Source organism: Phyllostomus hastatus, unplaced genomic scaffold (assembly GCF_019186645.2).
Source record: "Phyllostomus hastatus isolate PE091 unplaced genomic scaffold, TTU_PhHast_1.1 phas_contig_29, whole genome shotgun sequence".
In the NCBI taxonomy this organism is placed as follows: domain Eukaryota; kingdom Metazoa; phylum Chordata; class Mammalia; order Chiroptera; family Phyllostomidae; genus Phyllostomus; species Phyllostomus hastatus.
In genome coordinates, this window is record NW_025333835.1 from 46,675,669 (window position 1) to 46,696,185 (window position 20,517).

The following is a 20,517-nucleotide window of genomic DNA, read 5'->3' on the forward strand; positions in this document are numbered from 1 at the left end:
GCTACTTTAGAAAATGTGTATTATCAGGAAAAGAAATGGCCCCCTCACGACCGCAGGCAGGGTCCTTCTCTTCTGTGCGTGAGACGCGATGCGAGCGGGGGCGGGGACGGAGGCCGCAGCCTCTGGCGCCCAGTGTTTGTGAGTCGCAGACTCGCCGGGCTCCTGGCAGGGCCTGGGTTTACGGATTCCTCCAGTGTGTCGTCCGCCGTTTCTGTGCGTTCTCATTTTCTTAACAAGACACTCCGGCACGCGAAGGTCAGCCAGCCTGTCTCGCCCCCGAGTCCCGCCGTTCACTCCCCCAGCCCACGGCGGGAAGTTGGTCCCTTACGTGCCCGAGAGCCCTGGGGTCTGTCTGCGGAGTCGCAAGAAGAAATAAATGCCTTTTCTGGGAGGGAGGGCTCCCTGCTGACGCCCCATTTTTCAGAAGCTGACTCTCCTTGTAACAGGAAGTCGGATTCTTTGCTTTATTTTATTTTTCCTCTCGATCGGCTGCCATTCCACTGCTCATTAGAACCTCCACCAGCACCACCTGACGGGACCGTATGCGGGGTGGGAATCGTCCCGGGCTGCGATCCGGGCCTCACCGGGAGACACGCACGAGCCGAGGACCCCTGTACCGCTTCAGGGCTCCAGGGAGGTGTCCACAGAGGCGACGCCCGCCGGAGGGATGCCCGCCACCCCGCCAGCCCACAGGCCCAGTGGCACCGGGTGCAGCCCTGGGGCTGGCAGCGCCCCCGCCCAGGTGTCTGCTCTGCACAGAGCTCCTTCGGGCCTGAGTGTGGGCGGAGGAGGACAACACTGAATGAACGACTTGGGACGGGGCAAAGGGGCAGTGGAGCACCTTGGCGCCGTGGGCGGGGCCGGACAGCGGTCTGGTGCTGAGAAATTCCCGCCCCCCCCCCGCCGCCGCCGCAGAATTCAAACTCGTCCGGACGCTGCGGCCCAGGTCTTTCCGACCTTGGGCTGGATGGAGAGCAGAGTACGGTCACCGAGAAGGACAACCTGCAGGCCGTCCACGGAAGGGGTGGGGAGGAGCCGGGGGAGACCAGAGGCAGGGGGTCCGTCCGCCAGGCCAGGCCAGCACGGGCTCAGGGGCGCTGGACAAGCCCCAGGGGGTGGGGGGATGCAGAGTACGGGCCCTTGGAAGGGAGAACCTACAGAACTCGGCAAAACAAACAAGAGCCTGTATGGGTCAAGAGTCAAGGACGGGGCTGGCGGGGGAACTGGGAGGGGAAATCTTTGGAAGGAAAAGGTGCGGCAGAGTGGGAGACTGCTGGGGGCGGGGGAATAAGAAAACATTGCCCTCACCCACAGTGGTCCTCAAAATCTGTCCGTGGAGTTTTCCCCGTGTGACGGAACCACTCCGTGGTCTCGTAAACCTGTGTGTGTCTGTCTGGAGGGCGCTGGTTCTGACCGCTACTGCAGCCGCCCCCCCCCGCAGCAATGGTACTCGTGGAACGAATGACGAGTCTGTGGTTACAAACATCAGGAGGCCCCGGCCAGGGAGGCCCCCTGGGCTGGCCCATCACCCCACGCACCAGAAGGCTGGGGTTCAATTCCCGGTCCCGGCACAAGCCTGGGTTACAGGTTCAGCCCCCAGTCGGAGCGCGCATGTGAGGAAACCGGTCATTTTCTCTTTCTGCCCCCCCCCCCCAGTCAACAAACATGCCCTGGGGGGAGGATTGAAAAATGGACTGGATTGGCCAGAAAGTCCTTTTTTTTCTGTACAATGGCTGTAGTGGTGCCTAGTTGTCTTTACCTTCATCTGAAACAATGCTGTTGGACTGTATTGTGACAGCTGTCGTATCAGCGTGCATTAAAAGAAACTTACCAAAATTGGTGAATTTTTAGGTAGCCGTTTTAATACTGAAATTGAAGATGGAAGAAAATAAGCAACATTCTCAGCACATCATGCTTTATTATCTCGAGGACGGTAAAAACGCAACCGAAACCCACGGAAGGATGAGCAGTGTGTTCAGAAGGGGCTGGGACTGACCGCACGTGTCAAATGTGGTTTTCGACGCTCCAGGCCGGAGACTTCTCGCTGGACGATGCCCGCGGTCGGGCAGGCCGGGGGACGTTGACAGCGATCAATCGAGACGTCAATGGAGATCAGGCAGCGATCCACCTCGCGGCGGACGGGGGGGGGGGGTGGGGGTGGGGTGGGGGGGCTGACACACCCACAACACCCGAGGCTTCTCCGAGCCCGCAGAGTCCCTGCCCTGCACTCACCGTCACACTAGGGAGACTGTCACACTAGCGAGACCGTCACTGTAAGGACGGGGTGAGACCAGTCCAGGGAGGGAGGGAGACACGCGGGTCGGCCCCTCCCTCAGGCGCCCTGACTGGGATCGGACCCCGACACTGCGGTTGCGGGGCGACACTCCCAACAACTGAGCGGCCCGGCCAGGGCAGTTGGGGGAGGGGTGTTTAAAATTCCCCTGGAGACTAAACACGTTACTTAGCAACGAGACGCGCGGTTGCCGGGGCTTCGGACGGAGACCTCCCTATTGTGTTTCTGCTTTCCCAGGCTGACCCCGTGGCGTCGGAGGGCCCACTGTCTGTGTGACTCTAATTCCTTCACACATGTGGGCGTGTGTCTCGTGGCCCGAGGCACGGTCTGTGTTGACAGCTGTTCCGGGGCGTCCGGAGAGTGCGTGTCCCGCTGCTGGCAGGCGGACTGTTCTACAAATGCCCGTTAGACTCTATAGGTTGACGGTGCTCCTCTATGTTCTTGACGACTTTCTGTGTCATTTTTTAAAGAAATCATTTGTTGACAAGGAAGTACTGAAGTCTTCTACTGTAGCATGTCTTTCCCGCCCTGACAGCTTCGCCCCCCACACGTTGTCTGCCCCCCGTGTTGAGCGCGTGCATTAAAGCTCTCTGTCCTCCTGGTGGGTCGAGTCTTAGCTGCTACACGACATTCCTCCATGTGTCTGACCCAAAGTCCTCACCTCTGCCCTAAAGTCTATTTAATCTGCGGCAACTGCCACTTCTGCCTTCCTTCGATGGCGGTCTGTAACATGCACCTTCCCCACTTTGTATTCTCCGCCTGCCTCTACTGTTCTGGTTTCAGTTTCCTGCAGGCAGCGCATAGCTGGGTCGTGTCTCTCTACATTTCTACACGCTCCCTGCCCATCTGTCTTCTCCTTGCTGCATTTAGCTCACTCGCGTTTCAGACGACGTATCACGGCCATGTTAGGGCTTGAGCCTGCCATTACACTGTTGGTTGTACGGTTGCTGTTTCTGTTTCTTTGGTCTTCTTTAAGACGAAGAAAAAAACAACAACCCATGAACAATAATAAAATAAAATAGAAAGAAAAACTCAAACAATAAAATGACAATAAATACCTGTCAACAACTGAACCTAAAAAACAAAACACACCAACAAGCAGAACAGAAACAGAACCGCGGACACAGACAACACAGGCCGACAGAGGGGAGGGGTTGGGGGGAGGGGAGGGGCGAAGAAGTAGGAACTAGTCGCAGGACCGTGGTGGGGACGTAAGGCACAGCACGGGCAGTACCGTCAGTGACAGTCTCACAACTACGTAGAGAGTCAGGTGGGCACAGTATTTATTGGGGTGGTCACTTATTAAGTTATGGAATGTCTAATGAGGTATGCACCTGGATCTAATTATATGTGTCAACTGTAATTGAAAAATAAAAAATGATTTAAATAAAAACAATAAATCACATACTTCCATGCCTTTAAAAAATAAAAAATAAGATAAACATGTTAACTTTCTCTGTAAATCCCTAGTTACTGTTAAGTGATTGTAGTTTACATTTAAGTACCTAAGAATTATGCAAGATACTTTAGAGTAAAAATAATTCCTTCTGTCTTGCTTAAGAATTGTTTCTCAGAATCATAGTTATAATCTAAATAAAATTTCTAAAGCAAAAGACAACTTGACTTTTGTTATAAACACCTTAAAAATTTTTTTGTGTCCAAAAGATGTATAAAAATATTTACTTATGGGCGTTCATTAAAATTATCAAAAGGCAGACAATGGCAGAGGTCCATCCTAACTTCACGTAAAATTTTAATTCCGCTGGAAAACGCCGTGACGCGCAGCACACCCGGCCGGCGCCGCGCTACTCCGCCTTCCCGGCCCGCGCGAGCCGCCAGGCCCCGGTCATGTAGCGCAGGCGGATGAGCAGCAGGTCCTTGCCCATCTGCAGCCAGCTCCAAAACGGGACCAGCTTGGAACCTGCGACACAGAAGGAGTGAAGACCGATTAGCTTCCGAACCCGCGGGAGAAGACCCACCAGCTCGCTGCACAACCGCACGTCAGAAGGCGGCCTGCGTGGCCTCGGAGAGCTCCCACTCAACGCTCTCTGTATCACGTGCGCGCGCATGCATGCGTGTGAAACGCTTCATTCCGTCCGTACATTTAAACGTGACTTTTGGGACAAGCTTTTACGTTTTACCCACCACTGCTTGATCTCACAGGTACCACGGGGAGTCAGCAGGACCCCGAGGACAAAAACCTGATTTTCTTCCCGACTCCGCCACGGACTCCAGCGGCGGCGGCCCCACCCGCCCTGCCCTGAGCAGGTCCCGGTGACCCGGTCCCCGGAGCCCAGCCCTGGAGGTGTCCTGTGCGCGTTGGGGGCAGGGCAGCCTGTCCCCCGGTGACGGGCCGGGCGGTGAGGCCACAGGCCCAGACCACAGGCCGGCGCCGGCTTCTCTCTCTCCATGTCTCCCCTCTTCTCCGCGGCGCAACTCACAGACACAGCTGGGACGCGCTGGGAGTGGGCGATGCGGTCACTTCGTGTCACACATGGTGTGCGACAGTCACCGCTGTCTCACCAGTCAGCACACCCGCCTCCTCAAGTTCACACCGCGGACCCCGTGCCCAAGCGAGCGGCTTCCCCAGGGGAGCCCGGGCGTCTGACGTGGCCGTTTCGGGGCCCTGCTCCCTGGAGGACGGCCTGGCTGCGCGGCCGGGACCCTGGGGTGACCCGCACAGCCTGCCTCCACTTGCAGCGCCATCTGAGACAACAGGCGCATGAAACCACCCGACACCCGGCAGAAGACGCTCCGGTCTTCACGGGGGGGACGCAGCCTGCGGTAGGTCAGACCTCAGACGACTGTGTGTCTGCCTGGCCTGTGTTCTGGCCCCGCCCACCTGATCACGGCAGACCCCGCCCACCTGATCACGGCAGACCCCCTACAGGGGGCTCCTCACTGTCACTCGTCCTCCCCCCGCAGACAGGGAACGGCTGCCCGGGAGAGGTTCAAAGCCTCCTTGCCGTTTTAATTACGCTTTGTCTTCAAAGAAGACCTGTCCTCACTGCTTTGGATCCACACGGCAGCTTTCTTCTTCCGAAACACTGACCGTCACGGGGCTCCGTCAAATGCCCGTTCGGTGTTACCAGCCAGGGGCGGCATCATCTCCACCGCGCCAGCCGGGCAGCGGGGTGCCTGTGACCCATGTCAGGGCACGACTGCCTCTGTGACGCGAGTGAGCACAGGACACAGACAGGAAACGCGTCTCCACGCGTCCCCACTTCAGCTGCGCCAGGCGTGCCCGCCGGGCGCCATCCCCTCGGGCCCAGGCTGCGGCTGACGCTCCGGTTCTGCACTCGGGGAGGCGGGGGTCCGCTGGAGGCTGCACTGTTCACACGACGGACATCCGGGCTGGCCCTTCCCCTCCTTGCGCCCTAAGACCCCCGGTCGCCGCGCGGTGAGCACCTTTCTGCACAAGGGCCACGCCCACGGGGCCGCAGGGCCATTCCGAGGGGAGCAATCAGGGCCGAAGTGCATTTTAGACTCTTCCCAGCCAGGACCGTCTCAGCAGGTCCGAGCAGAAGCTGAGAACGCTGACTGCAGACTTCACGCTGCAGACCTCGGGGATCTTTCCGCTTTCGGATAAACGTGCGGACACCAGCTGAAACCGGCTCTGCATGGACTGTGGCATCTGCAGTGAAAGCGACTCTAACTCCTTATTCAGCTCTGCACGGCGGGTTGCAGGCACCTGACTCCCAGTATTTGCTGATGATGACAGAACACAGTTCTAGAAAAACGGCGATAGAACCCCATCCAGTCGATCTCAGACGATCGCCAGCCTCGCCGCCGGCCTCAGACCCCCAGGCCCTCGCCGTCCGCCCGGGGAGCCCAGGGCTGCCCGCGGCGGGAGGAAGAGCGGCGGCTGGGGTGGGGGCCAGGGACCAAGAGCGCCAGCCAGCAGCGCTGGACGACGGCACCCCTCCCCGCCCCCCAGCCCTCCAGCAGGAACAGGACACTCACCTTCGACCTCGGTCCAGGCCACGGCGACCTCGGCTATGGGGATCCGCAAGCGCTGCGCGATGTACAGCAGCTCCACGTCGAACGCCCTGAAACAGAGCGCATGCGCAAGGCTCGTGGCCAGAGACCCAGCGACCAGCCCCCTGCCGTGCGGAGATCGGAGGGCGCTCTCACGGCAGGCGGGGGGCCCTCGCCCCCGAGCCGACGGCCAGACTGACGCAGGGCTGCAGACACCCAGGTGCTCGGGAACTTTAAAACAACGTGGCACCACCGCGTCACATGCCAGTGAGAAACACGGGGTCCCTGTCACTACTCGGAACCCCCCCGGGGGGTGAGCATGGCTGTGGGGCGCTCCAAATTTAAAACAAGGAAGGCAGCCCTGTCCGGTGCAGGATGGGGGACACGCGGGAAGGTGGGCGAAGGGCAGGTGTGAAACCCAACAGGGTCGGCTGGGGAGGGGCGGCGGGCCAGACTGGGGTGGAGGGGCGTGTATTTGGGAGACCGAACCTCGTTTTCAGAACCGGTGGGAAGGACAGACGCCGCGGAGGGCGAGAGAGGGGACAGCAGTGGGGCTCCTAGAGGGGGAGGGGCTCGGGGCTCGGCGGACACGGAGCTGAGAGAAGGGAAGGGAAGCAGAAAGCCTGGGTATTCCCGAGCTCTTCCTCTTCCGCCAGGAGGGAAACAAGCCGGGGGCGCGGGCGTCTGCGCTGCGTCTGCACCCAGAGCGGCTGCGGCAGCCGCGCCCTCCGCTGCTTCCAGATCTGCAGAGCAAGCGATACCCAGCGCGGTGGAGGCGCGGAGGCCGGGGTCGGGCTGCACGTGTGCACGCGCCTGTCGGGCTTGTCGGACCGCGGTGTTGGCCCTGGGAGCCGCAAGGCCGGGGCGGAGGGGAGCACGGGACGCGGACGCGCCGGCGGGGACCTACCAGCGCTCCACGTGCAGCGAGGAGAAGGTCCGGGACGCCGCCTCCCGGGTGAGCAGCTTGAACCCGCACTGCGTGTCGCGGACCCCGCGGACGCAGAGGAACCACACCAGGAAGTGGAAGCCGTACATGAGCAGCGTGCGGAAGTAGGAGCGCTGGGGGGCGGGGGGAAGAATGGGACTTGACCTTCGCGTCCGCCCAGAGCGGGCGGGCGAGCCCACCGCTGCCCCCAGCCAGGGGGAGGCTGGGAGACGCGGCCCCTGGCGCCCTCCTTCCCCGAGCTTCGCCGCAGCACAGCCCACAGGCCGCGAGACCAGCCGTGGGCGGCAGGGCACCGGACCGCAGTCACGGCTGCGGGGTCCACTCGGCGGAGAAGCGCCATCCCCGCGAGGGGGTCGGCAGGCCGGCCTCTCTGGGAGCGGATCTGAGCGCCCGAGCAAAGGGAGCTCCGCCTGCACCGACCCCTCTGCGCCCTGCGCTCCAGACACACTTCGCTTCAAAGAGGGTGGCAGCCGGTGGAGCAGCTCGGGAAAATGCAACAGTCCACGCTGAACCTGAGGTTCAACACCTGGCTAATGAGAGAGTAACAGAGGTACGGCCCGATGTCACCGAAGTTACAGACCGGCCCGGGACGGGAAGGAGAACCCAGCCTCTGATCAGGAGCGGCAGGCATCTGGGCCAACAGACTCTCACAACCACGGTCCCTGCCGCTTTACACGCTGAAGTCGGTCATCTTCCCGCCCACCGGGGGGTTGGCTATTGTCGTCAGTGACTCGTTTCATCGTCAGTGGCAGCAGGACGTGACAGTCCGTTACTCATTAAACACTGAAAACGTACTGATCACATTCAAGACTTCCCCGTCTGGGGTTGAAACACACAGGCTCTCTTAAGGTGATTTCCTGCAACTAGGCCAACGGACCCGTGGACTGACGCAACACACGATCACATAAATCACCTACTAAGAGCCTGCACAGAGCGTTTAACACCTCCCCCGAGTAAGCCACGGTCCCCTCCTCCGGTGGGGTTGGGTCTGCGTCCCGGACACCGTCGGTGCCCCCCCCACTCACACACGCAGCTCTTCCGTCACCAGGCAGGCCTGTCACTGGCTGCCACACCACACAAACGGGAAGAGGCCCGCGGGCCACGACACCCGCGTTCAGATCCTGGTCCCACTGACCGACCGGGTCCCACCATTGCGCCCCCCCCCACCCCCCACCTGGAAACGGGGCGGACGGGCCCACTTTGAAAGTCGTTACGAGGCTGTACCGGACGACGTCAGAGCCTTCTGCCAGGTGCTGACCCCGGGAGCAGCGGAAGCTCCACAGGGGTTTTTTAAAGAGAGAGCTGGGGCGCTCGCCTTGCCCTCCTGACCTGGACGGCGCCCGCGTCTCCCTGCGACAGGGCGGGGCGGGAAGGGAGGAGGAACGCTGCCCCGAGAGGCGTGCAGACCGAGCACAGGCGCGGCGGAAGGGTCGAGCCCTCCCGGCACCGCCCGGGCCGCCGGCTGCGTCTCCTTGGCACACGTCTTACTTCCTGAGTGGACTGGGCAACCTCAGAATAGCCCGGGGACATCACGACAGCCTGCTCAGGGCCGTCCACTCACAACACTCCCAGTAAATACCGGCCGACTGATTAAACCTCCAAAGGAGCACTTATGCTTAGGAAAGCGGGGGGGAAAAGAGAGAAATTCAAAGATAGAAAAATAAAAATGAAAAGGTAGAAAAATAATACCTAAAAACTATTCTCCTTGAACGATTTTTTAAAATGTGATTTAGGTGAACTTACTACTTAGCTAATACAAATATTAGTGACTGCTTTTGCTTAGATCTGAATAAAAGACGTTTACTTGTTTTAGGATAATGGCTATTTTATAAAATCTAGAAACATGTGGAGTTCACACGAACACCTGAAATTTGATTTGTGGCCTATTTAAGTGCATCAACGACAAAGAGGAGGGTCTTCACTTTTTAAAAACCTGAAAAGCAGCTTAAATTTAGAAGACCTCTTTGTCTCTCATCGGACGGGCCTGGCGAAGCGAAGCCGACAAGGCCGCAGAAGGGTCACACGGTCGCACGGACCCCTGGAGCAGAGACCCCTGGAGCAGAGACCGAAAGCACGAGGGAGAGCGCGCTCGCCCCTCCCCCACGGGCAGTACCTCCGAGGCTCGCGACGTGTCAGCAAGGAGAGTATCTGCGAGTGAGACGTTCAGAGCGCCGAGACTCAGGCAGAGAGTCTCCCGAGAAAACCCGGGGACACGAGACTGGGGTGGATCCCACTTGGCGTCTTCCACAGACGGTAAGCTCGGGCGCCTCCGACCCCGAGAGCGCCGCCGCCGCCGGGACGGCACTCGGGACAGCGGCGGGGACGCGGACGAGGGGCCCCAGGGCTGCGCCGGGCTCTGCCTTCCACGCAGGACACGCGGCGGGGCGCGCCAGGGCCGCGGGCAAGGGTCCTTAGAAGGGCAAAGTCTGACCCTACGCAGGGACGCCCCTGAGGTCACTGTGCGCGTCACCCGTCTGCCATCGGAGGGGCCCGTCACCCCCAGCGCGGGAGGGCGCCTGTGCTGCTGCCACTGTGCCAGGACGGGGCGGCTCGAACCCCACACGGCGGCCCCCAAAGCTCCGTCCACCTGCGGGCTTTAGGGACGCAGGAGCGCAGGGGGCGAGGGGGGCCCCCACAAGAAGCGTCAGCAACACGCGCTCCCTGGGAGGGAGCCCGGCGCGTCTGCTGAGACCGCGCTGGGCAGCGCGGATTCGGGCCGCAGCGCAGCCACGTCTACATGCGGCTCCGGGAAGAAGTCCGGTTTCCCGCCAGCGGGGGGCGCTGCGACCCGCCGGAAGCCGCGGGGCCCGGTCGCTGCCAACATCAAGACACGCAGGTCCCAGCCCCCTCTGCCTGGGTCACTCCACTCCTCCTGATACGGCTTCCCATCCCCCCACCTCTCTGTCAATGCACCAAGTAGATCGTTATTCTTTTCTGACTACAGCGACTTTTTAAACAGGAAAAGGTTTACTCACAAAACCATTAAATCAATATTCGTCTGTTCTCATTGTTTTTGTTTGCATAGATATTTTTGCACGGTGATACTGTACTTACAATACCAGTTTTTTAAACACAACATAGTATTTTAGGTATTTTCCCATGCCAGATAGTCTCCACTTTCATCTGTTTTGTTGTCTGCATGGCACTTCGCCCCAGGAGACACCTGTACTTTCCAGTGCTGGGGCTTGGTATTTCAGAGTGGCTGCTGTTTAATTACTGATAACTAACGTGCTGCACATCTTGGACACACATTTTTAGTTCTTTACCCCTCACGTATCTGCAAAGTGACAGATGGAGCAGCTAATCTCTCACTCGTGTAGTTTCAAATTTCTGAAAGTCCGACGTTCCCTGTGGGACAGAGTAGACCCTTCGCAAGCACCAGTGCAAGTCCCCAGGGACACAGAATTCTGAACTGGGTGCTGAAGAGGCTAGAGTGAGTCACTTCTTAAACAGGGGGGGACTCTAGGCTCCCGCACTTAAACATCATCCTTCAGAGGCTCTATGACTTCGCTGTCAGTTCATCTGGAGAGGTGTTTACTTTCTCAGGGGTGGGGGGTGGGGGGCGGGGGGCGGGGCTCACACTCCAGGACTTCCGGGCAGAGCTGGGAGGGAGCCCGCTCCAGGGCAGGCTGCACCCCGGCCCCGGTCTGACAGAGTGGCCGGGACTGGCCTAGACACGGGCAGTTGCAAAACTGACACCCCCCCCCAAACTTCGCCCTTTCACTGAAAAATATGGCTTGCTCTTCGGCCCACTGAGCACCATGGCAGGTGGACCAATCCAGAATACAATGGACAATTCCTGGACTTGATACACAAGCCCTATAGTTTTTAGCTGAAAAATAATTAAAATTAAAACAGCTGCCTAATCACTACATTGTACACCTGCAACTGATACTATTGTGTGTCGACAGTACTTGAAAAAATTTTTTAAATGTAAAAAACCCCCAGGCCATTGCACAGGATAATTCCTCAACAATATTTATTTCAGGTCCTTCCAGGTTTTCTGCCTCATCTACAAATTCCAAATGAAGAACTTAATGTCTTCAGCTTCTTTTAATGTCCAAAAAATGCCAGTTATAGCTTGTCAAATTTTAAGATATAGTATTTTTCTAAGAGAAATAAAGTTCTAAAAAACTTAAACTCAGAACGAAACTCAGAATACAGCACCCAAGTGTGCCGGTAGGAAAACCTAAGAGCGGCCGGCGGGTTCAAAGGGCACGACTTGGAAATGCCCGCCTGGTGCTGTGACCCCGCCTGGCGCTGGGACGGAGCGGGAACCCCCCCTGGTGCTGTGACGGGGCGGGGACCCCCTTGACGTCTTAAGGGAAAAGTCCAAAAGAGCCGCTCGCGTCCCAGGTCGGGGGTCCGCGTTCTCCCGCACCCACAAACCGAGAGGAGGCACCACACCGCTGCCCCGCCTTCTCCCCCCCGCCCCCCGGCCGGCCCTCACCTGAGCAATGGACTCCTCCTGCAGGTGAGCCCGAGACCCGCACGCAATGGCCATCCGGTCCTGGGGAGAGAGCAGGCAGACCGCGCTTCAGTCACAGCACGAGCGAAGGCGCCGGCTTTCAAAGTGAGCCTCACGTCTTTTAGAAAAAAGTAGCACTGAATGTCTTTGGAGGTTTATCGACGAGTTCGGAGTCCGGACGAGTTCGGAGTCCGTACGACTTCGAGAAGCCTGACTGTGTCCACTGGGGGGGTTACTTTGGGATCCATATACTGAGTTTTTCCTGGTTAAAGATACTGCGTTAATGTCATTATAAAGGGGAGTTCGTAGTGTTGGAAGGAAAGCAGTCACCCACAGGTGGTCCGGTTTCACGCGCAACCGCTGCCCTCGGAGAGACCGAGCGTCTGAGCTACACCCGCCGGGAGCAGCAGGGGCCTGCAGCGAGCGGGTGCGGTGGAAATGCCCACACCCGACGCGCCGGCCTCGCCCCCTCAGACAGGAACCCAGCGGGAGGAAAACGGCGTTTACGACGGCAGGGAACGCCCGGACCCCAGCTCCCGGGAAACGGGGGGCGGACACGGCACCCGGCCGGTCCAAAGACCAAGGGCTCCGGAACTGGACCCCGTGTCCTTCACCAGGAAGCGTTACGTGACGGACACTGATGAAAACTGTTGATGCGCTAAGTTCAAGTGAACCCCACGCTGGGCCGTGACACCCTCAGGCAGGCAGGCCTCCCTGGAGGCGGACCGCGGCCGTGAACTCACAGCCCACACACGCCCGGCACGCCCGAACGCTGCAGCTCTGCGGGACCCCACGCTCGCAGCATGGTGCAGCCCGCCCCCTCACACAGAACCAGGCGGCGCTGAAACCTCCCCCCTTTCCAGAGAGCCGGAGAGGGGGCTGGATTCACGGGGGAATCTTCTCGTTGTTCGGGTCACCCCTCACTGTCTGCTGCAGCCCCTTGATTTCGGGTGAGGCGTTTCCCCTCTGCCCTGCTGAGGCCGGCACAGGGCCAGAGGCTAACACTTACCCCGCCCCCACGGCTCCCCGGGCCCTGGGGATAAGGCGGGAGAGACACGGAGCGGCTCCTCCTCGTGGGTTCTCCGGGGGAACCAGAAGATCAGACCCACCGTCCCTGCCAGCCGCTTCTCCTCCCAGCTCATCGTGATGCGCCAAGAGGCGGGAGAGGCAGCACCCTCCCGTGAGCGTGGACGTGTGACCTGCCCAGGAGACGCGCGACGCCCAGGGAAGGGCCGGCGCAGGGCAGGGCTGCCACCACCTCCCCGGAGGGGCCGCCGCTCGGGTCCGCCTCCCCAGAAACAAGGTTCTGTCCGGGACATGGGGTCACTTCCCGCATCACCCGGAGCCTGGGCTGGGCTTCGGTGGAGGGGCGTGCGCGGTGCGTGTGCAGAGTATGCGCGGTGCATGTGCAGAGTGTGCGCGGTGCGTGTGCGGACTTGGGGAGACGGCCGCCGTCTCAGCCGCGTGACCAGCAGGGGAGTCCACGAGCGTGTGCACGGGAACCACCAGCTCTTCCGCGGGCCGCGAGCAGGAGCCTCAGGCCCCGGAGCCCAGGCTGGCGGCCAGCACCCCGTGTTCCCCGTGTTCCCCGTGGACGTGACGGCGTTCCCGCACTCACCGGCCACGGCCGCAGACCCTCGAGTCCCTTCTCCAGCTTCTCCACGTCCGCAAACCTCGTGGCCCCGTCGGCGTCCGCCATGAGGACCCTCTCCCCGCGGGAACTGAAGACGCCCTGTGTGCGAGAGCCCCCGTTTAGACACGGCCGCCTGGAACCGAGGCTGAGTTCAGGGGCGCGTCAGTCTGTCCTGCTGCACGTGACGAGGCCAGGGGTGAAGTGCTAGGTGTGCAGGGCAGGGGCCGCCAACGCTCCTGCAAACACATCGCGTCGGCAAGATCCTCCTCAGTGCACCTCGGGCCAATTCACGGTTTCAGACTCTCGGCGAGGCCGTACGGCTCACACCCGGGAAAGCAGGGAGCTGGAAAGACAGATTCGGACAGACCGCAGACACCCTGCGTCAGCAGGAGTAAAACAGTAGGACGCCTGTCACGTGCGGCACGTACGACCCGCACGTTTACCACAGCGTCACCTGGCACAGCGTGTGGAGAACACGGTTATGAACCGACCGAAGACACGCACCACACGAATGTGCTGTGCAGTGCGTCAGGACAGAGACAAATCTGTGCTCTTCCTTTCGGAATCTCAAGCATTTTAAGTGAACCGGTGAATTAAAAAACGTGGAATGCCCCTGAAACCTAGGAAGTGTGGCCACACGCAAACACACCCCGCTGTCCGCGGCGGCCGGCCCTCGGCGGAACCGCGCCGCCCCACGCAGCCCTGGCTGGTCCTCCGTGCGAAGCACGGCTCTGGCGGCGCACGCCCGGCACCCGGCTACGTCACCTCTAACCTCACGGCACATCTGAGGGAATTCGCTGTTTCGCGAGCATAAACACGTTTACGGTTTGATTCGGTAAAACAGAGCCTCGCTGTCGCCAGAGAGTGTGACTGCGGCCCAGATCCGGTCACTTACTCTGTCTAGGGTCTCCGCCCACCGACTGCTACCTGTGCCGGGAGTCCCACTCGCTGCAACGGGGGTGAAAAAGCAGAAATGAAGGTGGTGTATTTAACGCCCGAGCACCACACTCGGAGTCTCAGAAAAACCGTACGAGGCGCGCGCTCAGGAGCTGAGGGTTTAAAACGGAAAGCAGACCAGCGACACGGGGCCGTGCGCTCAGCACCGGCGGAGAGCTGCTGGGGGGCCCCCAGCCCATGCGCGCCGCCCCGCCCCCCCCCGGCTCTGGGGGGGGCTCCAACGCCTGCCCCCCGCCTGCCCTCGCCGCCCCCCACCCCCACCCTGCTGACGGCTGCGGCGCGCCTGCCTCCCTACGGCCTCGTCTCCCCGCCGGTTCCCCGGGGGCGCGCCCAGCAGAAGCACGCGGCTCCGGGGCCGCTGGGGGCGTCACTCCCCGACTCTGTCTCCGGGCACTGGCTCCGGGCGTCCCGTCAGTGCATCTCGGGCCCCACCTGACCCTGACGGGCCTCGGGCGGACGCGCCCCCTTCCTCCCGGGATCCCTGCGGCTCCTGTTCCCACCTTCTCTGTGTTCCACCGTGGGCGTCGCCAGGTGGGCCCCCGGCGGCCGGCCTAGCTCCCACTCCACACTCAGCTGGGGGGGCCCCCACAGGTGACGGTTCACCCACAAAGGCAGTGTGTGAGCTGCAAAGAACGCCGCGAGACCCCATCACCCAGAGGCCCCCCGACCACAGCGAGTGGCCGGGAACGCTCTTGGCTGAGGGATGGACGTCTTTCTCGGAGGTGCCCGGTGCGTGGCAGGCGGGGCGTCCTGCCGGGTGTGACCGGCCCCACAGCCCACGGCCCGGAGCCCTGGTGGGAGTCCCCCACGCCCCCCCCCGTAGAAGCGGCTCCCCAGCCCCCCCACACTTGAAACCTTGACACGGAGCCTCGAGTTACCATTTTCACGGCGCCGCCTTTCCCCCGGTTCTTCGCCAGCGTGACCACGCGCACCTTGTCGCTCCCGTGTGTCTGGCAGTACTCGAAGGCCACCTGTCCGCGTGTGTGGAAGGGACAGAAAGTCACCCTGGGTCGCAGGACGGTGACACGCAGAGGCTGCTCCTGGCGCCCTCCCCGTGCCCTGACTGCGGCCCCCGCGCCGCTGGGTGGGCCGAGGGCCCGTGGGGAGGGGTGAGGACTCGGGAGACTTGGAAGGGTGGCAGCTCCCGGGGGGGGGGGGCTGACCCTGCTCCTGCGGCCCCCCCCCCAGGCTGCAGGGGCCCCATGGGCCTTCCCGTGCCCCACCCTCCGCACAGTATGAGTGAGTCCACGCACCTTCGACGTCTGGTCTCTGCTGCCGTCGTCGACGACAATCACCTCGTAGCTGAAGGTGGGGTCGCGTCTCTGCAAGAGGCAGAAACGAAAGGTCACGCGGTGGCATAGCCGCCGTGGTGAGGAACTCTGATGGCCGGTCAGTGCTGCCGCTCGCACGGCAGGACATGAAAAGGCCGGGACGGGGAGGGGGGGCGAGGGCAGCGTGGACTGAATCTGCCAGCGCCCGCTCCTCCGGCCGCGCCCCGCACCGCGCCGACAGGCCCCCGAGGGCCTCCAGGGGCTGAGCTCCCCCAGAGGCGCTCCGGCGCCCCAGGAAACAGCCGCGTGGCTGCAGTCCGACAGCACAGACTCCAACCCGAACACACCGCTTCCCAGCCCCACGACCCGGGACAAGGTAGCAGCATTTCTGGCCTGTTTTCTCACGGCAAACAGAACCCCTCTCCACGTGGCTGGTGAGAAGGTCACGTGGAACAGAAGAGGCAGAGGCCTCACCCGTGTTGAGGGCTCAGTTCCCGTCCTTTTCCCTTTACACTGAGTTCAGAGGCAGACCCTACAGGCTCCTCCCTTCTGTGGTTCCCCATTCTCACACAAACCCTAACACCGGAGCCAGAACAAGGGGCTCTCTTTACAGCACAGGCCACCGGGCGCACTTGTGTGGGGCTCTTCACAGGCACACGCCGCCTGCCCCTGCCTCGGTGGGGAGAGAAGGGGGGAGTAAATGAGGGGGACTTAAGGACAATAAAGAAATACAAAATAATTCCACCCTGATTACAAATCTTTCAGACAGGCGTCCCTCGTACAAAGTCACAAAGCCTGCGGACCCTCTGTCGCTGGGTGTCCTGCGCTCCCCCAGGCGGGAGAGGACACGGTGGGGGGCCGCCCGCCTGCCTCTGGGGGTGTGCGCTCCACGCCAGGGAGCCCCGGGCGGCCCGCGGTACCGGGGTCGGGCAGGGCCAGCCCTCACGGGCAGCTGGCCGCCCGGCCTGGTTTTAAGGGGACACGTCGGACGGAAGGAGCAAACGTAATACCTGTCTCTCTTCCAGGTAGCCTAGGGCTTCATCCATCATCACGGGCACTTCGAGGAAAGAGAGGCACGTGAGACCCTGCTTCTGAGAGTGACCCGTCCAGCTCCCACGCTCAGTTCAGGGGGTGGGGGGCGGGGGCGGGCACTCAGAAGGGCCCCCGGGCTGTTCCCGCAGGGGCCGCTCCCCCTCCGGCACCGGCCCCTGCTCGCTCTCCCTCTAGGGCCCTGCGGCCCTGCGCTTCCCGCGGCTGCCGCTCCCGGCCACGCCCCTCCAGGGCTGCGGCTGCGCACTGGGGACGGCAGTCGGGTCCCGTGCCACGCACGTCCCTTTCCTCCCAGGGACCCCTTACCAGCAGCACCCCGGCTTACACCGCTTCTCCTCGTTGTAGGCCGGCACCACCACCGAGAGCCGCTTGGTGGGCGGGTCCCCGAGGCCGGGCAGGGCCTCCTTGCGCCCCCTGGCGTTCAGGAAGAACCTCTCCCCTTCGTGCCGGTGCAGCGGAGGCATGTCCCGCGCGGTCACGAACGCCACGAGGGAGACCTGCAGGCGGGGGTGCGAGACAGAAACTGTTAGGTTCCGCTGCTGCACCATTTACGTGACCTTCCCCCTTTGGGGGGATATTTATTCTCAGTTTTTAGTCCATTCACAGCGGTCTGGAGGGGACTCCAAAATCCAAGCCAGTCCCAGGGGCGACGGTCCTTCCACCGGTCAGCAAGGTCCCGAGGCCTCAGGGGGCGCTGGGTCTCCTCCCGCCCGGCACTCGCCAGGCCCGTCACCCCACACATAATGGAGCAAAGCCGTGCGGCCCGCTCGCCCACGGGCCAGACCCCTGACCTGGGCACACGCACACACACACACCGGGGTCCCATCCCTCCCTCCCTGGGGCCTGGCCTGCGTGTGAGGGAGACAAGTCCACGCCGCGGCTGGAGCACGTGGGCTGAGGGCGGAGCTGCCAGGCAGGGCCGGGGGACCCGGAGCACGAGGGGGACAGTCTGCGGGTCCCCACAGTGGGGACTGGGAACCCGTACAAGCCCGTGGTCCTCGCCCCAGGTTTGGACTCACAACAGAGTATTTCCCGGAGTCAAGTCGGACCTCGCAGGCCAGGCATCCAACACACACTGGCGGGGGCCCGCATCACACATCTCCCCGTATCCCCAACGCGCAGCTGGCTCCGGACACTATTCTTGGCAACATTGTTCCTACGGGCACACCTGCTGCTTCCAGAACACTCAATCCAGCATTCCATTTCCTGGATGTTACCCATTTGTAACTTGCCAACCATCTGTCACACCCCCTGGGTACCTACTGACCTTGGGCGTGCTTCTGACTGGCGCCCCCACGGCAAGTACCCAGACCGGGGGGGTCTGACCTTCCGTTCAAGCAGCCCTGGTGTCCAGAGTGTGGTTTCTGAATCCCGCCGCCCCCCCCCCCCCGCCCCATCAACAGCCAGTGCTCCTGGCCGGGGTGCGGGCTGGGTCTGGGCTCGCCGGCCCGCACGGCTCTGGCTGGCTCAGGGAGGGAGGGCTTGGGCACCAGGTGACTGCGGCACACTGGAACACGCGACAAGTGTTCTAACTTGTGGGTTCCCAGTGATGCTACAAATGAGACACAATTGGTCACCTTTGTAAGACGCCAGGGAACTATTTCTCTATTTTGAAACCTTGCTTTTGATCTTACCTTTCACACAGGAAAGGTCTTTCGGATCAACTGGGAGCCGAGGACTAACCTCTCTTTCACTACAGATTTCTAGGCAACTCGTGGAGATGGAGCGACCGGACCAGAAACCACGGGTTTGGGGGGTGACCATCAACGGCTGTGAACACCCTCAGGTCGAGGATGGACTCCCCTCCGAACTGGTGGGCCCACCTCACCCCCGAGGAATCTCCCACCGCAGGTCTCCCGGAGCGTCAAAGGGGCGTGTCCAGCACGCACAGCCACTTCTCCTCATTAAAACGCTCAAACGTGCATTTGGCCAGGTCTCTAGATGCAGCTACGAGTTTACAGGACATTTGGGGGACACAGGAGGGTGTTAAAAGGCACCACGGGGGCGCCACCAGTAAAATGCAGACAATGAGAAATCCCACAGGACCACGGCCGCAGCTACAGATCAGGGGACAGGGGCGAGCAGCAGCTGAGACACAGCAGTGGCGCCCCCAGGGCACAGGAGTGCCACTGGCTCTGCGGACACCTACAGGGGCGCTGGGCCTGACAGAGTATTTAAAACTAAACACTGGTTAACCCACAGAAATCTGTGATAGTCCTGCTGCCATCCCAGTTAAAAAGGGGTCCTATCCTACAGGTACAGTACCATATCTTAGGTTCACTTCAAAATAACCCAGAAGGAAGTGGGGTGATCACCCCCACCCACACACAGTTCGTTTTTGTGGGTTTTTTTTGTAATGATTACCTGCTCAGGCATTAAACACACACACACACACACACACACACACACACACACACACACACACAGTTCCAGGAGCTCTGTGACATTTGTGTACCGCAGCGCTCCTCTCCAACCCCAGTCTCCTCACTGGTCAAACGAAGCTACCGGTCGCGCCTGCTGGCGTGTTTTAAAGACCCGACCGGACAATCCTGGCAAACACTGAACGCAACAACGCCCGGCACTCTGCGAGTACACAGCACACACGGTACTCGGGCACACACTTCCCGAGCAAACTCATAGCGTACACGTGTAAATCTGCAACACTTTCAACACCAGCCAGCCCCGCCCCAACCCGGACTTGCTCAAAACCCCGAAACCTCCCCACAGCACTAAGGGAAAGGGACCAATCGCCGAAGCAATCGGGATGCAGCGCTTCTCCGCGATCTACACGGTCCCCACGCTGTGAGCTCGTAAACCTCCTGGCTGCTCACCTAACCGCACGTCGAGGACGCGGAAACCTCCGCACTCACGACCCGGGGCGCAGGCTGGTCCCAAATCCCGGGGGAGCAAGTTCGTTGGGCATCAGCCCGTGTTTGCCCAAGGACGGCCAGAAACCCCGGGGGAGAATTCGACGGCCCTGCCCGTTTCCGGGCGGCGAATCCAGGCCGTTCCGTTCCGGGGCGCAGCGACCCCCAGGCAGATGCTGACGTCAGGCCTCGCGCGTCCGCGGCGGGTCTTCGCGAGGCACTGACCGGCTCCAGTCTGGAACAGGTGGCTCCTGCGGGTGCTGGCCCCGCGCTCGTGCGCCCACCCACACGAAAAGAGGGGAGTCTGCAGAGCACCGAAGCCCTCGCGGGGGCGGCGCCGCGCAGGCTGCAGACCCGGGAGGTCGGAGGGGGCACAGGGTCCGGGGTCAAGCGGACACGGGGCGCGCACGCCCCCAGAGAGAACCGACGTACAAGCTCTGGATGTGCAGGGAGCTAGAGTTCCCAAGCAGAAATACACAAGGGAGAAGGGGGGCGTGAAACCCCGGAGAGGCATTCTGGGGTCAAGGCTCGGGGCTGGGCGGCACCCGGGGAAAGGGACCCCGAACGCCGGAGACGCAGAGCAGAGCGCGCCCGGGCCGTGTCTCCAGGATAGCGGCGAGCCCGGGCCCGAGGCGGTGCCCACCCCGCCTCTCACCAGTATTAGGGCCGCGGCCGCCAGCGCCGCTCCCAGCGCCGCGTAGAGAACCGCCAGCTGCAGCGAGAGCGGAGCCATGACCCATGCCCGCCTGGCCCGGGCCGCCGCTGCCCTATCCGGCCCCGGCACGCACGCGGAAGCCGCCGCGCAGCCGCAGAAGCCGCCGCGCGGCCCCGCCCCCCCGGCCGGCGGAGAGGCCGCGCCGCCGGGCGCCCGCCGCCCACAGCGCCCTCGCGCGGCCAGGCGGGGACACGCGGGATTGTGTGCCCCACGCTCCGTGCCACAGCCCGGTGGCCGGAATTAATCGAAATACAGGACGCCCACTATAATTGAGTATCAGATAAGCAACAAAGCTTTTTGCTTAACAGCCTTATTAAAATGTGATTCCCCATACTATAC

The 20,517-nt window shown here is 61.6% G+C and overlaps 1 protein-coding gene across 1 annotated transcript; it reads right to left on the bottom strand.

The window, feature by feature from the left end:
* Positions 1 to 3,559: 3,559 nt before the first annotated feature.
* ALG5 (ALG5 dolichyl-phosphate beta-glucosyltransferase) lies at positions 3,560 to 20,258 on the bottom strand. Its single transcript, XM_045838870.1, has 10 exons — positions 20,119 to 20,258; positions 16,922 to 17,093; positions 16,557 to 16,603; positions 15,529 to 15,597; positions 15,154 to 15,246; positions 13,304 to 13,417; positions 11,668 to 11,727; positions 7,179 to 7,330; positions 6,257 to 6,342; positions 3,560 to 4,214 (listed from the first exon to the last, which is right to left on the bottom strand). The coding sequence occupies exons 1-10, from the start codon at positions 20,194 to 20,196 to the stop codon at positions 4,099 to 4,101; spliced, it is 987 nt and encodes a 328-aa protein (XP_045694826.1). The 5' UTR covers positions 20,197 to 20,258; the 3' UTR covers positions 3,560 to 4,098.
* Between the last annotated feature and the right edge of the window lie 259 nt (positions 20,259 to 20,517).